The 26,430-nt window shown below is 47.2% G+C and overlaps 1 protein-coding gene and 1 long non-coding RNA gene across 4 annotated transcripts; one reads left to right on the forward strand and one right to left on the reverse strand.

Moving 5' to 3' along the window:
- Positions 1-8,607: 8,607 nt before the first annotated feature.
- Positions 8,608-18,437, reverse strand: LOC140420078 (uncharacterized). Of its 3 annotated transcripts, none has more exons than XR_011946176.1 (3): positions 18,343-18,437; positions 11,513-15,928; positions 8,608-9,844 (listed from the first exon to the last, which is right to left on the reverse strand). XR_011946176.1 is itself a non-coding variant. In XM_072504100.1 (2 exons), the coding sequence occupies exon 2, from the start codon at positions 15,557-15,559 to the stop codon at positions 14,624-14,626; it is 936 nt and encodes a 311-aa protein (XP_072360201.1). In that variant the 5' UTR covers positions 15,560-15,928; positions 18,343-18,437; the 3' UTR covers positions 11,177-14,623. The 3 variants fall into 3 exon arrangements, 1 of the variants encoding a protein (XP_072360201.1); XR_011946175.1 differs by having other exon boundaries at positions 11,210-15,928; XM_072504100.1 differs by lacking the exon at positions 8,608-9,844 and having other exon boundaries at positions 11,177-15,928.
- Positions 18,438-24,212: 5,775 nt separating this feature from the next.
- LOC140420084 (uncharacterized) lies at positions 24,213-25,821 on the forward strand. The gene is made up of 4 exons (XR_011946177.1): positions 24,213-24,318; positions 24,916-25,006; positions 25,150-25,381; positions 25,524-25,821. It is a non-coding gene; the product is annotated as an uncharacterized lncRNA (long non-coding RNA).
- Positions 25,822-26,430: the final 609 nt, after the last annotated feature.

Genomic DNA, 26,430 nt, shown 5'->3' on the forward strand with positions numbered 1-26,430 from the left:
CGACCCCCCCCCCCCCCCCCCCCACCCACCCACCCCCAAATAACCTTTCACCTTCTTACTTGGCAAGAATCTATCCAGCTCTGCCTTAAAAATATTCAAAGACTCTGCTTCCACTGCCCTTTGAGGAAGAAAGTTCGAAATACTCACAACCCTCGGAGAAAATAAGTTCTCCTCTGCCTCAAATGGGCAAGTTATTACTTTTAAAGTGACTCCAAATTCTAGATTCTCCCACAAGAGGAAACATCCTTTCCACATCCACCTGTCAAGGCCCCTCAGGATCCTGTACGCTTCAATCAAGTCACCTAAACTCCATCGGACACAAGCCCAGCCTGTCCAATCATTCCTCATAAGACCAGCCTCCAATTCCAGGTATGAGTCCAGTAAACCTTCTCTGAACTGCTTCCAACACATTTACATCATTCCTTCAATGAGAGCAATACTGTACACAGTGCTCCAGATGTGGTCTCACCAATGTCCTGAATAACTGAAACATAACCTCCCTACTTTTGTTTTCAATTCCTCTCACAATAAACAATAACATTCTATTAGCTTTCCTAATTACTTGCTGTACCTGTATACTCGCCTTTTGTGATTCATGCTCTTGGACACCCAGATCCCTCCGAATCTCAGAGCTCTGCAATCTCTCACCATTTAGATAAGAAACTTTTTAAATTACTTTTGCCAAAATGGATAATGTCACAATTTCCCACATAATACTCGTTTGGGCAGATCTTTTCCCACTCACGTAACCTTTCTATATCCCTTTGTAACCTCCTTATGTCCTCTTCACAATTTACTTTCCTACCTATCTTTGTATCATTGGAACATAGGAGCAGGAGTTGGTCATTCAGCCCCTCGAGCCTGCTCCACCATTCAATATGATCATGGCTGATCATCCACTTCAATGCCTTTCCCCCCACACTATCCCCATATCCCTTTGTGTTATTGGTATTTAGAAATCTGTCAGTCTCTGCTTTAAACACACTCAATTACTGAGCTTCCACAGCCCTCTGGGGTAGAGAATTCCAAAGATTCACAACCCTCTTGAGTAAAGAAATGTCTCCTCCGAGACCGATCCTAAGTGATTTTCCCCTTATTTTGAAACTGTGTCCCCTGGTTCCAGACTCCCCAACCAGGGGAAACATCTCACCTGCACCCACCCTGTCTATTCCATTCAATATCTCAGAAGTTTTGGTGAGATCACCTCTCATTCTTCAAAACACGAGTGAAGACAGGCCCAGTTTTCCCAATCTCTATTCATAGGACAGTCCTGCCATCCCGTGTGGTCTCTGGTTCCCTGTTTTCTCTCTACCTCCTTAAATAGCGGGCTTAGATTTACCACCTTGCAATCTATAGAATATTGAAAGATGATCACCAATGTATCCACTATCTCTCCAGCCACCTCTTTCAACACTCTGGGATGGAGAGCGTCAGCTTTTGGAGATTTCTGATTTATTTTTTTATTGCCACGTGTACCGAGGTACAGTGAAAAGTATTGTCCTACGTACAGTCCAGACAGATCATTCCATACATGGAAAAAATACCATTTATTAACTTTCAACCACATTATTTTCTCCAGTACTAGTTTTTCACGATTACTAATCTCTTTCAGTTCCTCAATCTCACTAGTCCCTTGGTGTTCTCATGTTTGGGGGAAATTTCTGTATCTTCCTCTGTGAAGACAGACACACAGTTTAGTTTCTCTGTCATTTCCTTATTCCCCATTATAAACTCTCCTGCCTTTGCCTGGAATGAACCCACATTGGTCTTTGCTAATCTTTTCCTTTTCACATTCCTATCGGAGCTTTTCCTGTTGGTTTTTATGTTTCTCACCTGTTGGCTCTCATGTTCTATTTTCTCTTTCTTTATCAGTCTCTTGGTTTGGTTTTCAGCAAAGGAGAACCAAGTTCCCAATCCTCGGGCTTGCTACTATTTGGGCCACTTTATGAACCTCTTCCTTTGATCTAATGCAATCTTTAACTTTGCTTGTCAGCCACGGTTGCAAAACTTCTGTTGGATTTTTGTTTATTAAGGGAGTCTATATTTTATGTAAATATGTAACAATTCCTCAAATACTTGTGATTGCCTGTGTATCGTCATAGCTTTTATTGTAATTTCCCAATCTAGCACAGACAACTGTGAATACAGGCCCAGTTTCCCCAATGTCTCTTCCCAGGACAGTCCTCGGTGGTAAAAATGTGCAGTGGCCTGTATTTTAGGCTCGATAAAATCAGACACTTTAAATTAAAAATTGGACATTTTAAATCGAGCCACAGCCAGCTCCAGCAACCAGCCTGAATACACTGAACTCCGACAAGCTGCCAGCACATGTCTGGAGCTGCTCTGCTCCATCAATCACCAATCAAGAGATAATTGGCTCTATTCATCTATTGATTGTTTTGAATAGACAAAGTTACATAACAAACAACGCACCGGGAAATGGACTCCTGTGGACAGATTCCACTGTCCTGCTGAGTGGCCATTGGTAACTCCATTGGGTGATACCACTCCCACCCTGTGACCTCATCGACTTGGTCAGAGAACATTCTGGAAGGACTTAGAAAGGGTATAACGATCGAACCCTCGGACCGCCCAGCAGTGAAGACTCCACGCAGAGGTAATCGAGACGACTGACCAGAGACGGAAAGAAGCAGCAGCGAGACCCATCTTCTCGGAAGAAGACCCCGAGGAGATTGAGATACAGAATCAAACCCGCAGCTCGAATGAGTCCATCGGCTCGGGTACTATTCAGAATCTTGGGACTGTAATTAGTGGGATAATTTAAGGGTAACTGTTTTACTGCTTGTGGAATAAAGTTATGTGATTTCTACACTCCGTTGTCCTTTGTTTATCTGGTCAATAAAGATACCTGGGTAAAACATTTGATTAATAAACTGGTCGAAGTGTCTGTGGTTTTATAGAAACAACACCTCCCATCCCCGGAACTAGTCTGGTGAACCTTCCTTACTCCCTCTGTGGCAACATTATCTTTCCTGAGGCAAGGGGAGTAAAACTGCACACAGTACTCCAGCTGTGGTCTAACCAAGGTTCTACACTATTGAAGCAAGTCTTCACTCCTCCTTTACTGAAATCTGCTTGTGATAAAGGCCAACATCCCATTCGCCTTCCTAATAACTTGCTGCGCCTGTATGTTAGCCTTCAGTGATTTATTGATGAGGACACCCAGGTCCCTTTGTACATCTACACTTTCTAATCTCCGACCATTTCAGAAATACTCTGCTCATCGGTTCCTCCTACCAAAGTGATAATCTTACATTTTTCCACATTATATTCCATCTGCCATGTCCTTGCCCACTCACTAAGTCTGTCCAATTCCTCCTGTAGCCATTTTACATCTTCCTCACAACACACATCACACATTCCCACCCAGCTTTGTGTCATCAGTGAACTTGGAAATATTCCATTTGGTCCCCACATCCAAATCATTGTATAAACCATGAACAGCTGGGGCCCAAGTACTGATCTTTGCAGTAACCCACTCGTCCCAACTGCTAATGTGAGAATGACCCATTTATTCCTCCTCTCGGTTTTCTGCCTGTTAGCCAATCCTCAATCCATGCCAGTATATTACCTCCTATCCCATGTGTTTTCATTTTGCTGAGTAACCTCCTGTGGGGTGTTTATCATAAACCTTCTGAAAATCCAAGTGTGCCACATCCACGGACTCTTTATCAATTCTGTTAATAACATCCTCAAAAACTCCAAAGGTTTCGTCAGACATGATTTCCTATTCCGAAATCCATGTTAGAAGTCTTACAACACCAGGTTAAAGTCCAACAGGTTTGTTTTGAATCACTAGCTTTCGGAGCGCTGCTCCTTCCTCAGGTGAGGAAGAAGCTCCTTCACCTGAGGAAGGAGCAGCGCTCCGAAAGCTATTGATTCGAAACAAACCTGTTGGACTTTAACCTGGTGTTGTAAGACTTCTGACTGTGCCCACCCCAGTTCAACGCCGGCATCTCCATATCATAAATCCATGTTAATTATTATCCAGGTGTCCATTTACACATCCTGTATAATAGATTCTAGCATTTTCCCAATACTGATGTCAGGCTAACAGGTCTGTAGTTCACCGTTTTCTCTCTCCCTCCCTTCCTGAACAGTGGGGTGACATTTCCTATCTTTTAATCTGCAGGAACCATTCCAGAATCTATAGAATTATGGAAGATGATCACCAATGTATCTGTGATCTCTATAGCAAGCTCTTTCAACTGGGATGTAGAATATCAGGTCTCGGGAACTCATCAATATTCAATCCCATTAATTTCTCCAATGCAGCATAAGACCATAAGACATAGGAGCGAAAGTAAGGCCATTCGGCCCATCGAGTCCACTCCACCATTCAATCATGGCTGATTTCAACTCCATTTACCCGCTCTCTCTCCATAGTCCTTAATTCCTCGAGAAATCAAGAATTTATCAACTTCTGTCTTAAAGACACTCAACATCCTGGCCTCCACCGCCCTCTGTGGCAATGAATTTCACAGACCCACCACTCTCTGGCTGAAGAAATTTCTCCTCATCTCTGTTCTAAAGTGACTCCCTTTTATTCTAAGGCTGTGCCCCCGGGTCCTAGTCTCCCCTGCTAATGGAGACAACTTCCCTATGTCCACCCTATCTAAGCCATTCATTATCTTGTAAGTTTCTATTAGATCTCCCCTCAACCTCCTAAACTCCAATGAATATAATCCCAGGATCCTCAGACATTCATCGTATGTTAGGCCTACCATTCCTGGGATCATCCGTGTGAATCTCCGCTGGACCCGCTCCAGTGCCAGTGTGTCCTTCCTGAGGTGTGGGGCCCAAAATTGCTCACAGTATTCTAAATGGGGCCTAACTAATGCTTTATAAAGCTTCAGAAGTACATCCCTGCTTTTATATTCCAAGCCTCTTGAGATGAATGACAACATTGCATTTGCTTTCTTAATTACGGACTCAACCTGCAAGTTTACCTTCAGAGAATCCTGGACTAGGACTCCCAAGTCCCTTTGCACTTCAGCATTATGAATTTTTTCACCGTTCAGAAAATAGTCCATGCCTCTATTATTTTTTCCAAAGTGCAAGACCTCGCACTTGCCCATGTTGAATTTCATCAGCCATTTCTTGGACCACTCTCCTAAACTGTCTAAATCTTTCTGCAGCCTCCCCACCTCCTCCATACTACCTGCCCCTCCACCTATCTTTTGTATCATCGGCCAACATAGCCAGAATGCCCTCAGTCCCGTCATCTAGATCGTTAATATATAAAGAGAACAGCTGTGGCCCCAACACTGAACCCTGTGGGACACCACTCGTCACCGGTTGCCATTCCGAAAAATAACCTTTTATCCCAACTCTCTGCCTTCTGCCTGACAGCCAATCGTCAATCCATGTTAGTACCTTGCCTTGAATACCATGGGCCCTTATTTTACTCAGCAGTCTCCCGTGAGGCACCTTATCAAAGGCCTTTTGGAAGTCAAGATAGATAACATCCATTGGCTCTCCTTGGTCTAACCTATTTGTTATCTCTTCAAAGAACTCTAACAGGTTTGTCAGGCACGACCTCCCCTTACTAAATCCATGCTCACTTGTCCTAATCCGACCCTGCACTTCCAAGAATTTAGAAATCTCATCCTTAACAATGGATTCTAGAATCTTGCCAACAACCGAGGTTAGGCAAATTGGCCTATAATTTTCCATCTTTTTCCTTGTTCCCTTCTTGAACAGGGGGGTTACAACAGCGATTTTCCAATCCTCTGGGACTTTCCCTGACTCCAGTGACTTTTGAAAGATCATAACTAATGCCTCCACTATTTCTTCAGCTATCTCCTTTAGAACTCTAGGATGTAGCCCATCTGGTCCCGGAGATTTATCAATTTTTAGACCTCTTAGTTTCTCTAGCACTTTCTCCTTTGTGATGGCTACCATATTCAACTCTGCCCCTGACTCTCCGGAATTGTTGGGATATTACTCATGTCTTCTACTGTGAAGACTGACGCAAAGTACTTATTTAGTTCCTCAGCTAATTCCTTGTCTCCCATCACTAGATTACCAGCGTCATTTTGGAGCGGTCCAATGACTACTCATAGATTATCATAGAATTTACAGTGCAGAAGGAGGCCATTCAGCCCATCAAGTCTGCACCGACTCTTGGAAAGAGCACCCTACCCAAGGTCAACACCGCCACCCTATCCCCATAACCCAGTAACCCCACCCAACACTAAGGGCAATTTTGGACACTAAGGGCAATTTATCATGGCCAATCCACTTAACCCGCACATCTTTGGACTGTGGGAGGAAACCGGAGCACCCGGAGGAAACCTACGCACACACGGGGAGGATGTGCAGACTCCGCACAGACAGTGACCCAAGCCAGAATCGAACCTGGGACCCTGGAGCTGTGAAGCAATTGTGCTATCCACAAGGCTACCGTGCTGCCCCAAATTTAGAGTCCCCAATTCATTTTTTCCAATTAAGGGGCAATTTAGCGTGGCCAATCCACCTACCCTGCACATCTTTGGGTTGTGGGGGCGAATCCCACGCAGACACGGGGAGAATGTACAAACTCCACACACACAGTAACCCAGGGCCGGGATCGAACCTGGGACCTTGGCGCCATGAGGCAACAGGGCTAATCCACTGCGCCACCGTGCTGCCCTAAGACTACTTTTGCCTCCCGTTTGTTTTTAATGTATTTAAAGAAACTTTTACTATCATTCCTAATGTTACTGGCTAGCCTACCTTCATAATTGATCCTCTCTTTCCTTATTTCTCTCTTTGTTATCCTCTGTTTGTTTTTGTAGCCTTCCCAATCTTCTGACTTCCCACTACTATGATGAAACATTCTATGATCTACTCTTTGCCACATTATAGGCTTTCTCTTTTGCTTTGATGCATTCCCTAACTTCCTTTGTCAGCCATGGCTGCCTAATCCCCCCTCTGATAACCTTTCTTTTCTTTGGGATGAACCTCTGTACTGTGTCCTCAATTACTCCCAGAAACTCCTGCCATTGCTGTTCTACTGTCTTTCCCACTAGGCTCTGCTCCCAGTCGATTTTCGTCAGTTCCTCCCTCATGCCCCTGTAGTTACCTTTATTTAACTGTAACACCTTTACATCTGATTCTACCTTCTTTCTTTCAAATTGGAGATTGAATTCTACCATATTATGATCACTGCCTCCTAAGTGTTCCCTTACTTTAAGATCTTTAATCAAGTCTGGCTCATACATAACACTAAGTCCAGAATGGCCTGTTCCCTCGTGGGCTCCATCACAAGCTGTTCCAAAAAGCCCTCCTGTAAACATTCAATGAATTCCCTTTCCTTGAGTCCACTGGCAGCATTATTTACCCAGTCCACCTGCATATTGAAGTCCCCCATGATCACTGTGACCTTGCCTTTCTGACATTAACTTTCTATTTTGTGGTGCATTTTGTGCCTCCGGTCCTGACCACTGTTAGGAGGCCTGTAGATAACTCCCATTATGTTTTTTTTGCCTTTGTGGTTCCTCAACTCTACCCACACAGACTCCACATCATCCGACCCCATGTCGTTTAGTGCTATTGATTCAATTTCATTCCGAATTAACAAGGCAACCCCGCCCCCTCTGTCTTTTCGATAGGTTGTGAATCCCTGGATGTTTAAATGCCAGTCCTGAACCCCCTGCAACCACGTCTCTGTGATGCCTACCACATCATACCTGCCAGTCACAATCTGGGCCACAAGTTCATCTACCTTGTTCCGTACACTGTGCGCATTTAAATATAGCACCTTTAATTCTCTATTGACCGTCCCTTTTTGTTTTCTTAGTGTGGTGGACCTTAGTTTACTGAGCCTTTCCATACACTGTCATATTTTGTGGGATGGGGACTATCGTAACCTCTCCTTAGTTTTGTATTTTCGTGCTTTTTTGTATTCCTAAGCAGCTACGCTTCCCACTGATTACTTCACCTCTTGGTTCCCTGACCTTCCCTCCCCCCCCCCCCCCCCCCCTCTTAGTAATCCTTTATTCCTCATTCCCCCTAGTTCCTTGGATCTCTAACTTTGGGAAATTTATTTAGCTAAATTCTCCACTCCTGAGACTAAATGTTGATGCCGGGGCAGGATTCGCGAGTTCTACGATTGCAAAACTGATGCCGCACCTGGTCCGATTCAACGACTGTTGAGGGGCCAGGATCAGCACCACATGGAACTCAATCCATTCCAATGAGAAACGGTGCCGGATTTGCTGGATTAACGATTGACACTCGGGAGGCTGACAAGCTGCATAAACACACTTCACTCCACATACACACCATCCTAGCCAACAAGATGGCAGTGAGGAGAGTGGCACCCCGCTTTATGAACACCGAGCTTCTGACGTTTCTGAAGGGTTCCACCAATCACAATGAAGAATGGGATAAATCTCGGAATTTTAGAAGAGCTGATTGACTTCTCGTCAAGTCCATCAAAATGACACCACGGGACCCTACCACACAGCACAGAGGGGAATCCCTTTGGTCAGTTCAACTGACAGCTTGCAGCCGGGGGGGGGTTCCAAAGTCTGTAGTTCAAACCCCGAATCTGCAATGGTGCAGCAGTGAGCAAGGCAGTAATAAAAAGGGAGACATGGATCAGACAAGGATTTTAAAAAGAATCCTTACACATGGACTAATTACAAAGCCTGTCATTGAACCATCTGTACCCGCCCAAGCCACGTCAAACTCTCAAACAATTGTCTTCCCCACGCTCCATCCCCGGTACAGGGAGTCAGCATTCCCATGCCAAGCAGTGAAATCATGGTGGCCTTGACACCCAGATGTTGTCCAGGATTCCAGGCACTCTTGTTTTCTCTGTCCTCTGGGAGCTGTTTATCTCCCTGTTCCCACACAGCAAGTCGTCTGTTCTCAGCTCTGCTCGATTTCTGCTGGAGTTTGGTCCCTTTTACACCTTTCAGATCAATAAAACATTTGGTCAGTGAAGACCCAAACCACAATTTCCCATCCTGTCACCTGTCAACCATCCTTACCCAGAGCGTAATCACAACAGGAATAAAAACAGGAGAAATGGAACAATCAAATTCAAAATAAATCCACAGCCAGTCATACAATTTAATTTAATGTTCACTAATTAGCAATAAAACCTGAAGTAGGGGGTCCTCCAGGAATCTTACAGTGCACACCTAGAGGGTGTGTTGGTGGGGGTGGGGGGGGGGGGGGGGGTGAAAGAGTCTTTCTGACCCCTCACTCAATGTCACTTCATTATTTTCCATTTCTGTTCTGGCTCCGCCTGGGGTAACATCTACTCCATCTTCTCTTCTCCTGAATTAGCGCCGTGAGTTCTCAGTTACATTGGGACAGATGCTTCAAGGAACAAATCAAACATGGATGTGAAAGATTCTCCAGCTCTCTCTTTGTGGACAGTTCTTACTCAGTATTATTTCTCCCAAACCCTTCATTGTCCCATTATCACTTTAATTTCACTCCCACTTTGACCATGTCCAGTGTGTTTAATTCTATCCTGGTTGTTTTAAAGTCAGTTTCTCTCTGGAGTGTGTCAATGTCTTGATGATGTCACAATGGTGTCTCAATCCCCTGGCCACATTAACCATTTCATCTCCTGCTGTGTCTCCAGTAGCTGTGTGCGTTTGGGACTCGGTCTTCAGTCCATTTCACCATGAATTTAGGCTTGTTATTTTTCACATGTAACAAATCACAACTGCACACCCACACCGGTATCCCAAAATCATGTCACATATACTTAACTCTCAGATGCGCTGATGAAAAGATCAATGTGAGTGTCTGTCTTTCTTATCTCCCCTGTTATGGTGCTGATATTTCATGTCGTGGCCGGGCTTTCAAATGTGGATTTCTTTAAAACAAAGTTCATGGGTCAGGATGTAAATATTTCCAGGAGAAAGTGATCAACTTATTCATCCCATCTACACATTCCAGACTTTCAGTAGAACGTAGCAGGATATCAGATTGATATATTCCATTCAACCACACCCAAGGTAAAGTATTCCAATCATTTATTGTCCAGGACAATATTCCCAGTATCTTTCAAACAGAAATTAAACATTCCCATCTGATCCCAGGTATTAACATATTCTGTTTGTTTGTTCATGTCAGGCTGGGATTGTTCACCTTGGAGCAAAGGAGATTGAGGGGAGATTTGATAGAGGTGGTCAAGACTATGACAGGTTTAGGTAAGATGGATAAAGAAAAGCTGATGGGACAAGGATGAAGGGGACACAGATTTCAGGTTTTGGGTAAGAGATGTGGGGGGGGGGGGCAGTGGGGGATGTGAGGGAGAATATTTTGATGCAGCAAATGGTAATGATCTGGAACTCGCTGCCTGTGAGGGGGTGGAAATGAAGACAATGGAGGATTTCAAATAAAAATTGGATTGACATTTAAGGGAACTAAATTGCAGGGCTACAGGGATAGAACAGGGCAGTGGGACTGACTGGTTTGCTCCAGAGCCAACAGGGAATCGATGGGCTGTATGGCCTCCTTCTGTGCCCTCATGGCTCTAATCGAACAATTTCAGCTGCTCCAGTCTCTCTAACTAACTGAAGTCCCTCATCCCTGGTCCATTCTCATAAATCTCCTCTGCATCCTCTCTGAGAATGTCACATCTTTCCTAAGGTGTGGGGCCCATATATAGGATTCCATTCTGGAGGGATAGAATTGAAAAGCAGGGAGGTTATGCCAACTTGTTTAGAACCAGGGTTAGACTACACTGGGAGCACTGTCAACATTTGTGATCTCCATTTAGAAAAAGGAAATCGAGGCAGCGGAGAAGGTGCAACAAAGATTCACAACAATAATACCAGAACTGAGAGTATTTCACCCTCAGGAAAGGCTGGGGCTGCTTTTCTCCAGAAAAGAGAAGACTGAAGGGTGACGGGATGGAAGTCTTTAAGATGATGAAGGGGTTCAATAATCCAATAGGGATTTGACGAGAAACCTCTTTACCCAGCGAGTGGTGAGAATGTGGAACTCACTACCACAGCAAGTGGTTGAGGTGAACAGCATGAATACATTGAAGGGGAAGCTAGACACATACATGAGGGAGAAAGGAATAGAAGGATATGCTGATGGGGGGAGATGAAGAGGGCTGGGTGGAAGCTCATGTGGAGCATCTACTGACAGAGCCCAATTGAGCCGACAGGCCTGGCCCTGTGCTGTAGACTCAATGGAACAGAAACAAATGTATTTATTTTAGATCTACCTGTAGTGGGGGGAAAACACTATTTACTATCCAGGATAAAATAAATGTCCTTCATCAGTTTCTGTGGATCATTTCAGTGGAAATGTGCACTCCCCGGATCAAAGACCATCAGCCCACTGGGAGCAAAGTTGTGAGACCGGCCAGTCCAGCAGAAAGATACCCTCCGACCCTCCCACTTCACCAAGTGTCAGAATGAACAAGGTTTGATTTAGATTTGTCACGTGCACCGAGGTACAGTGAAAAGTATTGTTCTGCGTACAGTCCAGACAGATCATTCTAGACATGAAAAAACAAAGGACATACGGAGGTTTTGGAGAATGGGCAGGACAGTGGAGTTGAGGCCAGGATCAGCCATAATCACATTGAGGGTGTTAGGATCGGGAGGCTAAATTGCCCACTCCCGCTCCTATGTCATGTGTTCCAGGGAGGAGATGATCTGGCTCATTTTGCAATCCAGCAACATTGTAGGTAGCAGATGAGGAACATATCAGTCATGATAGAATGGCAGAGCAAACTTGATGGGCCGAATGGCCTAATTCTGCTCCTATATCTTATGAACTTCTGAAATACACAATATAAATACATAGACATCGGGTGAAGCATACGGAGTGTAGTGCTACTCAGCATAGAAGATGTGTGGAGAGATCAGTTCAGTCCATAAGAGGGTCATTCAGGAGTCTGGTAACAGCGGGGAAGAAGCTGTTTTTGAATATGTTCGTTCGTGTTCTCAGACTTTTGTATCACCTGCCTGATGGAAGAGAAAATAACCTGGGTGGGAGAGGTCTTTGATTACGCTGCCTGCTTTCCCAAGGCAGTGGGAGTTGTAGACAGAGTCAATGGATGGGAGGCGGGTTTGTGTGATGGACTGGGCTGTGTTCTCTGTAGTTTCTTACGGTCTTGGGCCGAGCAGTTGCCATACCAGGCTGTGCTGCAGCCAGATAGGATGCTTTCTATGGTATATCTGTAATAAAAGGTAAGATTCAATGTGGACATGCTGAATTTCCTTAGTTTCCTGAGGAAGTATAGGCGCCGTTGTACTTTCTTGGTCGTCGTGTTGATGTTGGTGGACCAGGACAGATTGTTGGTGATGTGCACACCTCGGAATTTGAAGCTGTCAACCAGCTCCACCTCAGCACCATTGATGCAGACAGGGGTGTGTACGATATTTTGCTTCCTGAAGTAAATGACCAGCTCCTTAGTGTTGCTGACATTGAGGGAGAGGTTGTTGTCGTTACACCATGCCACTAGGTTCTCTATCTCCCTCCTGTACACTGACCCATTGTTGTTTGAGATCCGACCCACTACGGTCGTGTCATCAGCAAACTCATAGATGGAGCGGGAGCCAAAATTTGCCACAGTCGTGCGTGTACAGGGAGTATAGGAGCTAAGTACGCAACCTTGTGGGGCCCTCGTATTGAGGACTATCGTGGAGTTGTTGTTGTTTATCCTTACTGATTGTGGTCTATGGGTCAGGAAGTTGAGGATCCAGTTGCAGAGGGAGGAGCCAAGTCCTAGGTTTTGGAGTTTTGATGTGAGCTTGGCTGGGATTATGGTGTTGAAGGCACAGCTGTAGTTAATGAATAGGAGTCTGACGTAGGAGTCCTTGTTGTTGAAATGCTGCAGGGATGAGTGTAGGGCCAGGGAGAAGGCGTCTGCTGTGGACCGTTGAGGCGGTATGCAAATTACAGTGGATCAAGGCACTCTGGGAGTCTGGAGTTGGATGTGAGTCATGGCTAACCTCTCGAAGCACACCATAATGATCGGTGTCAAGGCCACCGGATGGTAGTCGTTGAGGCACATTGCCTGGTTCTCCTTTGGCATCGGTATGATGGTGGTCTTCTTGACGCAGGTGGGAACCTCGGAATCTAGTGGGGAGAGATTGAAGATGTCCGCGAACACACCTGCCAGAGGGTCAGCGCAGGATCTGGGTGCGCGATCTGGGATCCCGTCAGGACCCATCGCTTTCCGAGGGTTCACTTTCAAGAAGGCCAATCTGACTTCAGAGGCTGTGATGGTGGGCATGGGTGTGTCCAAGGCTGCTGGGGCAGTTGACAACCGTTTGTTGGTTTCCTGCTCGAAACGAGCATCAAATACATTGAGTTTGTTGGGAAGGGGTGTGCTGTTGCTGAAGATTCTACTCGACTTTACTTTGTAGCCCATTATGTTTAGCTGGGCTGTTTAGCACTGGGCTAAATCGCTGGCTTTGAAAGCAGACCAAGGCAGGCCAGCAGCATGGTTCAATTCCTGTACCAGCCTCCCCGAACAGGCGCCGGAATGTGGCGACTAGGGGCTTTTCACAGTAACTTCATTGAAGCCGACTTGTGACAATAAGCAATTTTCATTTTCATTTCATGTTGTTTAAACCTTACCACAACCTACAAGAGTCCCTGTTGTTAGTCTGTGACTCTAGCTTAGTCTGGTATTGTCACTTGGAGTCCCTGATGGCTTTGCGGAGGTCATATATAGATTTGAATAGGTCAGGGTTGCCTGCCTTGTACACCTTCAGTCGGGAGTGAATCTCCCAATTAAACCATGGATTCTGGTTGGGTAACGTACAGACTACCTTCTTTTGCACACAATCTTCTACACTAACTGATGAAGTCTGTGACGGTGCTGGCATACTCGTCTAGGTTGGCTGCTGAGTTCTTGAATATGGACCAGCCCACTGACTCCAAGCAGACACGCAGGAGCTCTTCTGTTGCCTCAGACCAGCATTTGCACAACCTTCTCAACTGGATTCTCCGCTTAAGTTTCTGCTTGTATGCTGGGAGAAGGAGCACCATCGTGTGGTCCGATTTTCCGAAGTGCGGTCAGGGGATGGATCATCAGGCGCCCTTGATGTTTGTGTGGCAATGGTCAAGGATGTTGGGGCCCCTGTTGGGACAAGAGATGAGTTGGTGGAATTTTGGCAGTACACTCGAGGTTGGCCTGGTTGAAGTCTCCGGCCACGATGAACAAGGCCTCCGGGTATTCTGCTTCATTGTTATTTATAGCGCTTACAATTCATCAAGCAGCGTCTTCACTTCCGCCTGGGGTGGGATGTAGACCACCGTGATGATGGCAGAAGTGAACTCCGTGGAAGGTAGTATGGACGGCACTTCACAGTCGGGTATTCCAGGTCCGGGGAGCAGTAGTTCGCCAGGGTCGCCACATCCGAGCACCAGGAGTTGACGAGGAGACAAACCCCTCCACCCACTCCAGGTTCAGTCCTGGATGTGATGAACAGCAGGAATAACAGCAGAATCCAACCCGTCATCACTTGTGAACCCTTTGGTGTCACAGCATGTTGGATGACTGAGTGAATCCCTCCCCACAATGAGAGCAGGTGAATGGCTTCTTTCCAGTGTGAACTCGCTGGTGTGTCAACAGGGCAGATGAATCACGGAATCTCCTCCCACAATCAGAGCAGGTGAATCAACTCTCCCCAGTGTGGACTCGCTGGTGTCTCCGCAATGTGGATGATGTTCGAAACGTCTTTGTGCAGTGAAAGCAGCTGAACCGTCTCTCCTCAGAATGAATGCACTGGTGGGACATCAGTAACTGTGAGCTTTTGAAACTCATCGTGCAGTCAGAGCATTTAAAGGGCCTGCTCTTGGTGTGAGTGACATTGTGGCTACGCAAGCCGGATAATTGAGTGAATCCCTTATCACACACAGAGCAGATGAATGGTCTCTCCCCGGTGTGAAGTCGCTGGTGTGTCTGCAGGTTGGATAACTGAGTGAATCCCTTATCACACACAGAGCAGATGAATGGCCTCTCCCCGGTGTGAGCGCTCTGGTGTCTCTTCAGGTGGGATAACCGAGTGAATGCCTTATCACACACAGTGCAGGTGAATGGCCTCTCCCCGGTGTGAACCCGTTGGTGGTTCTCCAGATGGGACAGCTGAGTGAATCCCTTCCCACACACAGTGCAGGTGAATGGCCTCTCCCCAGTGCGAACTCGCTGGTGGTTCTCCAGATAGGATAACTGAGTGAATCCCTTCCCACACACAGTGCTGATGAATGGCCCCTCCCTGGTGTGAAGTCTCTGGTGGCTCTGCAGGTTGCATAACCGAGTGAATCCCTTATCACACACAGTGCAGGTGAATGGCCTCTCCCCAGTGTGAACTCGTTCGTGTCTCCGCAGGTTGCCAATGTCAGTGAATCCCTTTTCACACTGAGAGCAGGTGAAAGGTCTCTCTCCAGTGTGACTGCGTTGATGCCTTGCCAGCTCGTGTGCGGCTCTGAATCCCTTCCCACACACAGAGCAGGTGAACGGCCTCTCTCCAGTGTGACTGCGTTGATGCCATTCCAGCCCAGAGGGGCCTTTGAATCCCTTCTCACAGTCCTCACATTTCCATGGTTTCTCCATGGTCTGGGTGATCTTGCGTCTCACCACGTTGGACGATCAGTTGAAGCCTCGTCCACACAGAACACCTATACAGTCTCTCCCTGCTGTGAATGGTGTAGTATTTTTTCAGGATGTATCACTGGTTAAAGCTCTTTCCACAGTCAGTGCTCTGTAACATTCTCACACGGGTGTGTGTGTGTGTGTGTCGCAGTGTTTTTCCAGACACACCGATGTTTAAAATCTCTTGAAGCAGACAGAATAGACAAACATTTCTCCTTCTAAATTCAAAGGTCGATGATATTCGGTTCCCAAGAATTGAGTGACTCAGTCAGTTCCTGACGTGATATTTAGTTTGAGATATCGGCCTCAAACTCCTCTCGTTTTAACTTCCTGCAAAAAGATTTTTCAAAAATTATCACTGTCAGTACAGGATAGAAATTCAGAACAGACAATTCTAGTTTCTATCGAACATTCTTTCCTCTCTCACTTTCCCTGAAATGCTCTAAATCTCCGTCCCACACACACTCCCTCCATTCTCACTCTGCTGTATCTAATATTCACCCTCCCAACTCTCCTGAAGGTGCTGATTCAGGCTGATTGACAGACCCATGCTCACTGCTTCCTGTCCTGGACACAGAGGCTGCCAGGCAGATATATGTCTATGTTACTGGACGAAAAATGTGTGTAATATACGGACTGGATTCACTTCCTTTCCCTCCCAATTCTCATCAAGGTGCTGATCAACAAATCTAAACTCATTACAACCTGTATAAAAGTAGAGAATCTCCATCTAAGTATATTTACTGATTAGATGGGATGATCCTGAGGAAGAAGTTTATTTAGTCACGGAGTGGTCATGAGCAGGAACCCACTGCCAACAAGGGTTGTGGAAGTCGAGATGATCAATAATTCAAAATAAAAAATGAAGAAAATAAACTTTCAGGGGAACAGGGATATCGAGGGGGAATGGGACTGACTGGATTGCTGTACAGAGAGTCAGCATTGACTTGCGTTCCCAAATGGATTCTGTCAGTGCTGCAATGGCTGTATGACTGGAAATATATAATGTAGATACAGTACTATTTACAAAACTAGAAATAATAATACATGTATTTTATGACACAACCATCAATAATATATATAATACATACCATATAACACTAGATATATCTCTATCCGATATAACATTTTTAAAAATTAATTTACGGGGTGTGGACATCGATGATCAGGCCAGCATTTATTGCCCATCCCTAGTTGCCCTTCAGAAGGTGGTAATGAGTTGCCTTCTTGAACCGCTGTAGTCCTTGAGTTGTAGGTACATCCCCTGTGCTGTCAGGGAAGGAGTTCCAGGATGTCGCCCCAGCAACAATGAAGGAAGGGCGATATATTTCAAAGTCCGTCTGGTGAGTGAACCTCCAGGTCGTGGGGTTCCCAGGTATCTGTTGCTCCTGTCCTTCTAGATAGTAGTGGTTGTGGGTTTGGAAGGTGCTGTCTGAGGAACCTTGGTGAGTTACTGCAGTGCACATTATAGATGGTATACACGGCTGCCACAGTTTGCCAGTGGTGAATATTTGTGGAATGGGGAGCAGTCAAGCAGGCTGCTTTGTTCTGGATGGTGTAGAGCAGCATCTTGAGTGTTGTTGGAGCTGCACTCAACCAGGCAAGTGGTGATTATTCTATTACACACCTGACTTGTACCTTGTATATGGTGGACAGGCTTTGGGGGTCAGGAGGTGCGTTACTCACTGTAGTCTTTGACCTGCCCTGGTGGCCACCGTATTAATATGACTGGTCCAGTTCAGTTTCTGATCAATGGTAACCCTCAGGATCTTGGTTGTGGGGATTCAGCGATGGTAATGCTGCTGAATGTCAAGGGGCGGTGGTTAGATTCTCCTTTGTAGGAGATAGTCACTGCCTGGTACTTGTGTAGCACAAATGTAACTTGCCACTTATCAGCCCACATCTGGATACTGTCCCGGTCTTGCTGCATTTGGAATGGACTGCTTCATTATCTGAGTTGTCGCGAATGATGCTGAACATTGTGCAGTCATTGGCAAACATCCCCACTTCTCACCTTATGATGGAAGGGAGGTCATTGATGAAGCAGCTAAAGATGGTTGGGTCTGGGAATGTGCCCTGAGGAACTCCTGGAACTGAGATGATTGACCTCCAACCATCACAACCATCTTCCTTTGTGCCAGGTATGACTCCAACCCATTGACTCCAGTTTAGCTAGGGCTACTTGATGTCATACTCGATCAAATGCTGCCTTGATGCCAAGGGCAGTCACTCTCACCTCACCTCTGGCATTCAGCTCTTTTGTCCATGTTTGAAAGCTGTAATGAGGTCAGGAGCTGAGTGACCCTGGCGGAAGCCAAACTGAGCGTCTGCGAACAGGTTATTGCTCAGTAAAGTGCTATTTGATTGCACTGTTGATGACTCCTTCCGTCAGTTTGCTGATGATGTAAATAAACTGACAGGGAAGGAATTGGCTGGGTTGAATTATGTCCTGTTTACTGTCCGCTTAAATGTCAGCCATCTCCAGGGGAAAGCAGCCCTTTAATTGTGAACATTGGGAAAGAGACCATCCTTTTAGCCAGACAAATAAATGTGTCAAGCTGAGGGAGCAAAGGATGTCAATGCCTTTAAGAGATTAGAGAGAGAGAGACCTGGGCCAAGCTTTGCAGAGTCTGCACCCTCCCTGGATTCACTTCCTTTCTCTACAGTTATTTGCAAGTCACCAATTGAAGGTCAGAATGAGAAAAGAAATGGCAAAAGGGGAGAAAAGAAAGTGTTTTACTCACAGATGTTGGAGACAGGAGTCTGTGTGCAGCTCAAGCTCATTCAGGGTTGGGGGAACAACAGCTTTGCTCGGCAGAAACCTCCATGTCCAGCTTCCGCATTGAGACAATGGGGGAGCTGTGATTGGCGGAGAGGCAGGGTCCTTCCGGTCCTCCAATCTTCCTATTGGACACAACTCAGCAGTGTCACCGGAGGTGAGCTCCCTCTGCACATGCGCACAGTCCCTTCTCCCTGAGGCATGCGCAGTCCCGGGTTGGGGAGAGGGAATTATCTTTTTTTTAAAATAATATTTTATTGAAAATTTTTGGTCAACCAACACAGCACACTGTGCATCCCCTACACAACACCGTAACAATACAGATAATAATGACCCTTTTTAAATTTAAACAAAAACAACAACAAATAAATAAATACCAAACAACAAAAAATAAAAACTAGCCCTAATTGGCAACTGCCCTGTCTCAGGCCACACCCCCCCCCCCATCCCCCCCCCATCCCCCCCCCCCCCCCCCCCAAGTCCTGGGCCGCTGCTGCTGCCTTCTTTGTTCTCCCCTATCTATCTTTCCGCAAGATATTCGACGAACGGTTGCCACCGCCTAGTAAACCCTTGAGCCGACCCCCTTCGGACGAACTTAATCCGCTCTAACTTTATGAACCCCGCCATATCATTTATCCAGGTCTCCACCCCCGGGGGCTTGGCTTCTTTCCACATTAGCAATATTCTGCGCCGGGCTACTAGGGACGCAAAGGCCAAAACATCGGCCTCTTTCGCCTCCTGCACTCCCGGCTCTTGTGCAACCCCAAATATAGCCAACCCCCAGCCTGGTTCGACCCGGACTCCTACTACTTTCGAAAGCACCTTTGTCACCCCCATCCAAAACCCCTGTAGTGCCGGGCATGACCAAAACATATGGGTATGATTCGCTGGGCTTCTCGAGCACCTCGCACACCTATCCTCCACCCCAAAAAATTTACTGAGCCGTGTTCCAGTCATATGTGCCCTGTGTAATACCTTAAACTGAATCAGGCTTAGCCTGGCGCACGAGGACGACGAGTTTACCCTGTTTAGGGCATCTGCCCACATCCCCTCCTCAATCTCCTCCCCTAGCTCTTCTTCCCATTTCCCTTTTAGTTCGTCCATCATAGTCTCCCCTTCGTCTCTCATTTCCCTATATATATCCGACACCTTACCGTCCCCCACCCATTTCTTTGAGATGACTCTGTCCTGCACCTCTTGTGTCGGGAGCTGCGGGAATTCCCTCACCTGCTGCCTCGCAAAAGCCCTCAATTGCATGTACCTGAATGCATTCCCTTGGGGCAACCCATATTTCTCGGTCAGCGCTCCCAGACTCGCAAACTTCCCATCCACAAATAGATCTTTCAATTGCGTTATACCTGCTCTTTGCCACATTCCATATCCCCCATCCATTCCCCCCGGGGCAAACCTATGGTTGTTTCTTATCGGGGACCCCCCCAGTGCTCCGGTCTTTCCCCTATGTCGTCTCCACTGTCCCCAAATCTTCAGTGTAGCTACCACCACCGGACTCGTGGTATAGTTCCTTGGTGAGAACGGCAATGGGGCTGTCACCATAGCCTGCAGGCTGGTCCCCCTACAGGACGCCCTCTCTAATCTCTTCCACGCCGCTCCTTCCTCCTCTCCCATCCACTTACTCACCATTGAAATATTAGCGGCCCAATAATACTCACTTAGGCTCGGTAGTGCCAGCCCCCCCCCCCCTATCCCTACTACGCTGTAAGAATCCCTTCCTCACTCTCGGAGTCTTCCCGGCCCAAACAAAACCCATGATACTCTTTTCTATCCTTTTGAAAAAAGCCTTCGTGATCACCACCGGGAGACACTGAAACACAAAAAGGAATCTCGGGAGGACCACCATCTTAACTGCCTGCACCCTCCCTGCCATTGACAATGCTACCATATCCCATCTCTTGAAATCTTCCTCCATCTGTTCCACCAACCGCGTCAAATTTAGCCTGTGCAATGTGCCCCAATTCTTAGCTATCTGGATCCCCAGGTAACGAAAGTCTCTTGTTACCTTCCTCAACGGTAGGTCTTCTATTTCTCTACTCTGCTCCCCTGGATGCACCACAACCAGCTCACTCTTTCCCATGTTCAATTTATACCCTGAAAAATCCCCAAACTCCCCAAGTATCCGCATTATTTCTGGCATCCCCTCCGCTGGATCCGCCACATATAGTAGCAGATCATCCGCATATAAAGATACCCGGTGTTCTTCTCCTCCCCTAAGTATTCCCCTCCATCCCTTGGAACCTCTCAGCGCTATCGCCAGGGGCTCAATCGCCAGTGCAAACAGTAATGGGGACAGAGGACATCCCTGCCTTGTCCCTCTATGGAGCCGAAAATATGCCGATCCCCGTCCATTCGTGACCACACTCGCCACTGGGGCCCTATACAACAGCTGCACCCATCTAACATACCCCTCTCCGAACCCAAATCTCCTCAACACCTCCCACAGATAATCCCACTCCACTCTATCAAATGCTTTCTCGGCATCCATCGCCACTACTATCTCCGTTTCACCCTCTGGTGGGGCCATCATCATTACCCCTAACAACCTCCGTATGTTCGTGTTCAGCTGTCTCCCCTTCACAAACCCAGTTTGGTCCTCATGAACCACCCCCGGGACACATTCCTCTATTCTCATTGCCATTACCTTGGCCAAGACCTTGGCATCTACATTGAGGAGGGAGATTGGTCTGTAGGACCCGCATTGTAGCGGATCCTTTTCCTTCTTTAAAAGAAGCGATATCGTTGCTTCTGACATAGTCGGGGGCAGTTGTCCCCTTTCCTTTGCCTCGTTGAAGGTCCTCGTCAGTAGCGGGGCGAGCAAGTCCAAATATTTTCTGTAAAATTCAACTGGGAATCCGTCCGGTCCCGGGGCCTTTCCCGTCTGCATGTTCCTAATTCCTTTCACCACTTCTTCTACCGTGATCTGTGCTCCCAATCCCATCCTTTCCTGCTCTTCCACCTTGGGAATTTCCAGCCGATCCAAAAACTCCATCATTCTCTCCCTCCCATCCGGGGGTTGAGCTTCATACAATTTTTTATAAAATGTCTTAAACACTTCATTCACTCTCTCCGCTCCCCGCTCCGTCTCTCCATCTTCGTCTCTCACCCCCCCTATTTCCCTCGCTGCTCCCCTTTTCCTCAATTGGTGTGCCAGCAATCTGCTCGCCTTCTCTCCATATTCATACTGTACACCCTGCGCCTTCCTCCATTGTGCCTCTGCAGTGCCTGTGGTCAGCAAGTCAAATTCCACATGCAGCCTTTGCCTTTCCCTATACAGTCCCTCCTCCGGTGCTTCCGCATACTGTCTGTCCACCCTCAAAAGTTCTTGCAACAACCGCTCCCGTTCCTTACTCTCCTGCTTCCCTTTATGTGTCCTTATTGATATCAGCTCCCCCCTAACCACCGCCTTCAACGCCTCCCAGACCACTCCCACCTGAACCTCCCCATTGTCATTGAGTTCCAAGTACTTTTCAATGCATCCCCTCACCCTTAAGCACACCCCCTCATCCGCCATTAGTCCCATATCCATTCTCCAGGGTGGACGCCCTCTTGTTTCCTCCCCTATCTCCAAGTCTACCCAGTGTGGGGCATGATCCGAAATGGCTATAGCCGTATATTCCGTTCCCCTCACCCTCGGGATCAATGCCCTACCCAACACAAAAAAGTCTATGCGTGAATAGACTTTATGGACATAGGAGAAAAACGAGAACTCCTTACTCCTAGGTCTACTGAATCTCCACGGGTCCACCCCTCCCATCTGCTCCATAAAATCCTTAAGCACCTTGGCTGCTGCCGGCCTCCTACCAGTCCTGGACTTCGACCTATCCAGCCTTGGTTCCAACACCGTGTTAAAGTCTCCCCCCATTATCAGCTTTCCGGTCTCTAGGTCTGGGATGCGTCCTAGCATTCGCCTCATAAAATTGGCATCGTCCCAATTCGGGGCATACACGTTTACCAACACCACCATCTCTCCCTGTAATTTGCCACTCACCATCACGTATCTGCCCCCGTTATCCGCCACTATAGTCTTTGCCTCGAACATTACCCGCTTCCCCACTAATATAGCCACCCCCCTGTTTTTCGCATCCAGCCCCGAATGGAACACCTGCCCTACCCATCCTTTGCGCAACCTAACCTGATCTATCAGTTTCAGGTGCGTTTCCTGTAACATGACCACATCTGCTTTAAGTTTCTTAAGGTGTGCGAGTACTCGTGCCCTCTTTATCGGCCCGTTAAGCCCCCTCACGTTCCATGTGATCAGCCGAGTTGGGGGGCTTCCCACCCCCCCCCCCCCCCCCCTTGCCGGTTAGCCATCATCTTTTTCCAGCTTCTCGCCCAGTTCCCACGCGGCTGTATTTCTCCCAGACGGTGCCCCCCCGCCCATCCTTTCCCGCACCCACTCCCCCCTTTCCCCAGCAGCAGCAACCCAGTAATTCCCCCCTCCCCCCCCCCCCCCCCGCTAGACCCCCCGCTAGCGTAATTACTCCCCCCATGTTGCTCCCAGAAGTCAGCAAACTCTGGCTGACCTCGGCTTCCCCCCGTGATCACGGCTCGCCCCGTGCGGCGCCCCCTCCTTCCTGCTTCTCTATTCCCGCCATAATTATCATAGCGCGGGAACCAAGCCCGCGCCTCTCCCTCGCCCCGCCTCCCATGGCCAACGCCCCATCTCCTCTCCCTCCCCACCTCCCCCCATCACCACCTGTTGGAGAAAGAAAAGTTACCATACCGCAGGATTAATCATACAATCCCTCTTCGCCCCCCCCCCCCCCCCCCACTCGTCCCACCACTTTGTCCAAACGTTCATTTTCGTAGTCCACTCATTCCAATTTTTCTTCTACAATAAAAGTCCACGCTTCATCCGCCGTCTCAAAGTAGTGGTGCCTCCCTTGATATGTGACCCACAGTCTTGCCGGTTGCAGCATTCCAAACTTTATCTTTTTTTTGTGAAGTACCGCTTTGGCCCGATTAAAGCTCGCCCTCCTTCTCGCCACCTCCGCACTCCAATCTTGATAGACGCGGATCACCGCGTTCTCCCATTTACTACACCGAGTTTTCTTCGCCCATCTAAGGACCATTTCTCTATCCTTAAAACGGAGAAATCTCACCACTATGGCTCTGGGAGCTTCTCCTGCTCTCAGTCCTCGCACCATAACTCGGTATGCTCCCTCCACCTCCAACGGACCCGTCGGGGCCTCCACTCCCATTAACGAGTGCAGCATCGTGCTCACATATGCCCCGACGTCCGCCCCCTCCACACCTTCAGGAAGGCCAAGAATCCTCAAGTTGTTCCTCCTTGCGTTATTTTCCAGTGCCGCCAACCTCTCCACAGATCGTTTCTGGTGTGCCTCCTGTATCTCCGACTTCACCACCAGGCCCTGTATGTCGTTTTCATTCTCTGCTGCTTTCGCCTTCACGACCCGAAGCTCCTGCTCCTGGGTCTTTTGTTCCTCTTTCAGCCCTTCAATCGCCTGTAATATCGGGGCCAACAACTCTTTCTTCTTTTCCTTTTTTATCTCCTCCACGCAGCGTTTCAAAAACTCTTGTTGTTCAGGGCCCCATATGAAACTGCCACCTTCCGACGCCATCTTGGTTTCTGCTTGCCTTCCTTGCCGTTGTTCCAAAGGATCCGCTGCAATCCGGCCACTTTCCTCTCCTTTTTCCATCCGTGTCCAGGGGGAACACCCTTCTGGTTTACCGCACGGTGTTTTCAGCCATTAAAATTGCCGTTGGGGCTCCTATCAAGAGCCCAAAAGTCCGTTTCACAGGGAGCTGCCGAAACGTGCGACTCAGCTGGTCATCGCCGCACCCGGAAGTCAGAGAGGGAATTATCGATAGCCGGAACTGCCAGCCGGTTGCCTGGAAAACTTGTCTCGAGGATGCGGAGGGGAGAGGGGAAAAGTGCACTCAAATGCAGTGACGTCTCCGCGGAGTGGGTTTATTCCTATTGGCTGATCTAGAGGACGAGCATCTTTGTGATGTCACAATGTGGAGGGTGGACAATGCGTTTTAGACTAAAACTTCCTCCTCTGGGCAACATCTGGGAACAAATCAATGTCTCCCCCTTTCATTAGTTCATAAGATATAGGAGCAGAATTAGGCCATTTGGCCCATCAAGTTTGCTCTGCCATTTGATCATCGCTGATCTCATCCTGGCCTTAACTCCACCGTCCTGAGAGTTCTCCATAACTCTTCAACCGATTAAAAATCTGTCTAACTCCACCCTAAATTTACTCACTGTCCCAGCTCCACCACACTCTGGGGTAGTGAATTCCACAGCCCTTGGGAGAAGCAGTTTCTCCTCAACTCTGTTTTGAATTTGGTATCTCTTATCCGAAGACTATTACCTCTCGTTCTCGAATGCCCCACAAGAGGCAGCAGCCGCTCCAAGTCTACTTTATCTTTCCATTTATTTTCTCATTCTGAGGGGACATTGGTGACTTGCAGCAACTGAAGAGAAAGGAAGTGAATCCAGTCTATGTTGCACACATTTTGAGTTCAGTAATATAGACATATTTCTGTCTTGCAGCCTGCATGGAGAATTTCAGGCCTCTGTCCAGGGTGGAAAGCAGTGAGAATGGATCTGCCAGTCAGTCTGAATCAGCACCTTTAGAGAATTGGTAGGGTGAATATTACATACAGCAGAGTGAGAATGGAGAGAGAGTGTGTTGGATAGCGATTTACAGCTTTTGAGAAATGAGAGAGGAATGAATATTTCATAGGCACTAAAATTGTCTGTTCTTAATTTCCATTTGTTTTACAGGATATTAGATGATGATTTACCGAAAAACAGACTTCAGAATTTGGAAGAGTCACTTGGTTATGGGCAGCATGATGGCACGGTGGTTAGCACTGTTGCTTCCCAGCTCCAGGGTGCCAGGTTCGATTCCCGGCTTGGGTCACAGTGCGAAGTCTGCACGTTCTCCTCGTGTCTGCGTGGGGTTCCTCCGGGTGCTCCGATTTCCTCCCACAAGTCCCGAGAGGTGTGCTGTTAGGTAATTTGGACATTCTGAATTCTCCCTCAGTGTACCCGAACAGGTGCCAGAATGTGGCGACTCGGGCTTTTCACAGCAATGTCATTGCTGTGTTAATGTAAGCCTACTTATGACAATAAAGATTATTATTATTATTTATCAGGACCTGAATATCATCAGGAGCACCATCACTGCAAAATACACTTCTGGAGTTAAGGATTGCCTGTCAGGCAAAGGAATAGAATGGAAGTAAACACAGGAACAAAGAATCACATTGGACTAGTTCCAGGAGAATTGAGTGACAACTTCAATGATGTAACCATGGAGTGTGATTTTTGATTGTGTTAAAAGTAAAAGGGCAATGTTCTATTGAGAGTTTAAGGGATACGTTCCTTATAAAAATAGTGTTAAGGCATTGTTGTTTCTAGTTTGTATGTTGCAGTAAAATTCATAAACTTGAAGTTTTTGTCTTATGATTCTTTAGTTTGTTCACTGGGTTTAGAATTTATCTTTTGAAGTTACTGATCTTTTCAGAAATCTTACACAGTTGGTCTTGAGTCGCAAGTTTCAACTTCCCATTTAAGCCTCAGGCAACTTGCTGTCTCTCTGGTGCTCATGTCAATGACAGCCCAGTAACAGAGCTGAGGGCTGGAGATGCTGTGACCCTTGTCGGAGTGGAATCAGTAGAAAGAAGAACCATAGTTTCTGGTTGAGCTTTGTGTTAGCTGTCCAACCATGATGATGTGCCTTTCACCACTGAATGGCCTCTCCCCAGTGTGAACTCGCTGGTGTTTCTGCAGGTCAGATAATTGAGTGAATCCTTTGCCACACTGGGAGCAGGCGAATGGCCTTTTCCCAGTGTGAATGCGTTGATGAATTTCCAGCACTGACGGTGCTGTGAATCTCTTCCCACAGTCCTCACATTTCCACGGTTTCTCCATGTTTTGGGTCTCCTCGTGTCTGTCCAGTTCGGACAATCAGTTGAGGCTTTGTCCACACACAGAACAAGTGTATGGTCTCTTCCCACTGTGAATAGTACAATAGTTTTTCACACTGTGTAACTGATTAAA

Source organism: Scyliorhinus torazame, chromosome 5, assembly GCF_047496885.1.
Source record: "Scyliorhinus torazame isolate Kashiwa2021f chromosome 5, sScyTor2.1, whole genome shotgun sequence".
NCBI classification, from domain to species: domain Eukaryota; kingdom Metazoa; phylum Chordata; class Chondrichthyes; order Carcharhiniformes; family Scyliorhinidae; genus Scyliorhinus; species Scyliorhinus torazame.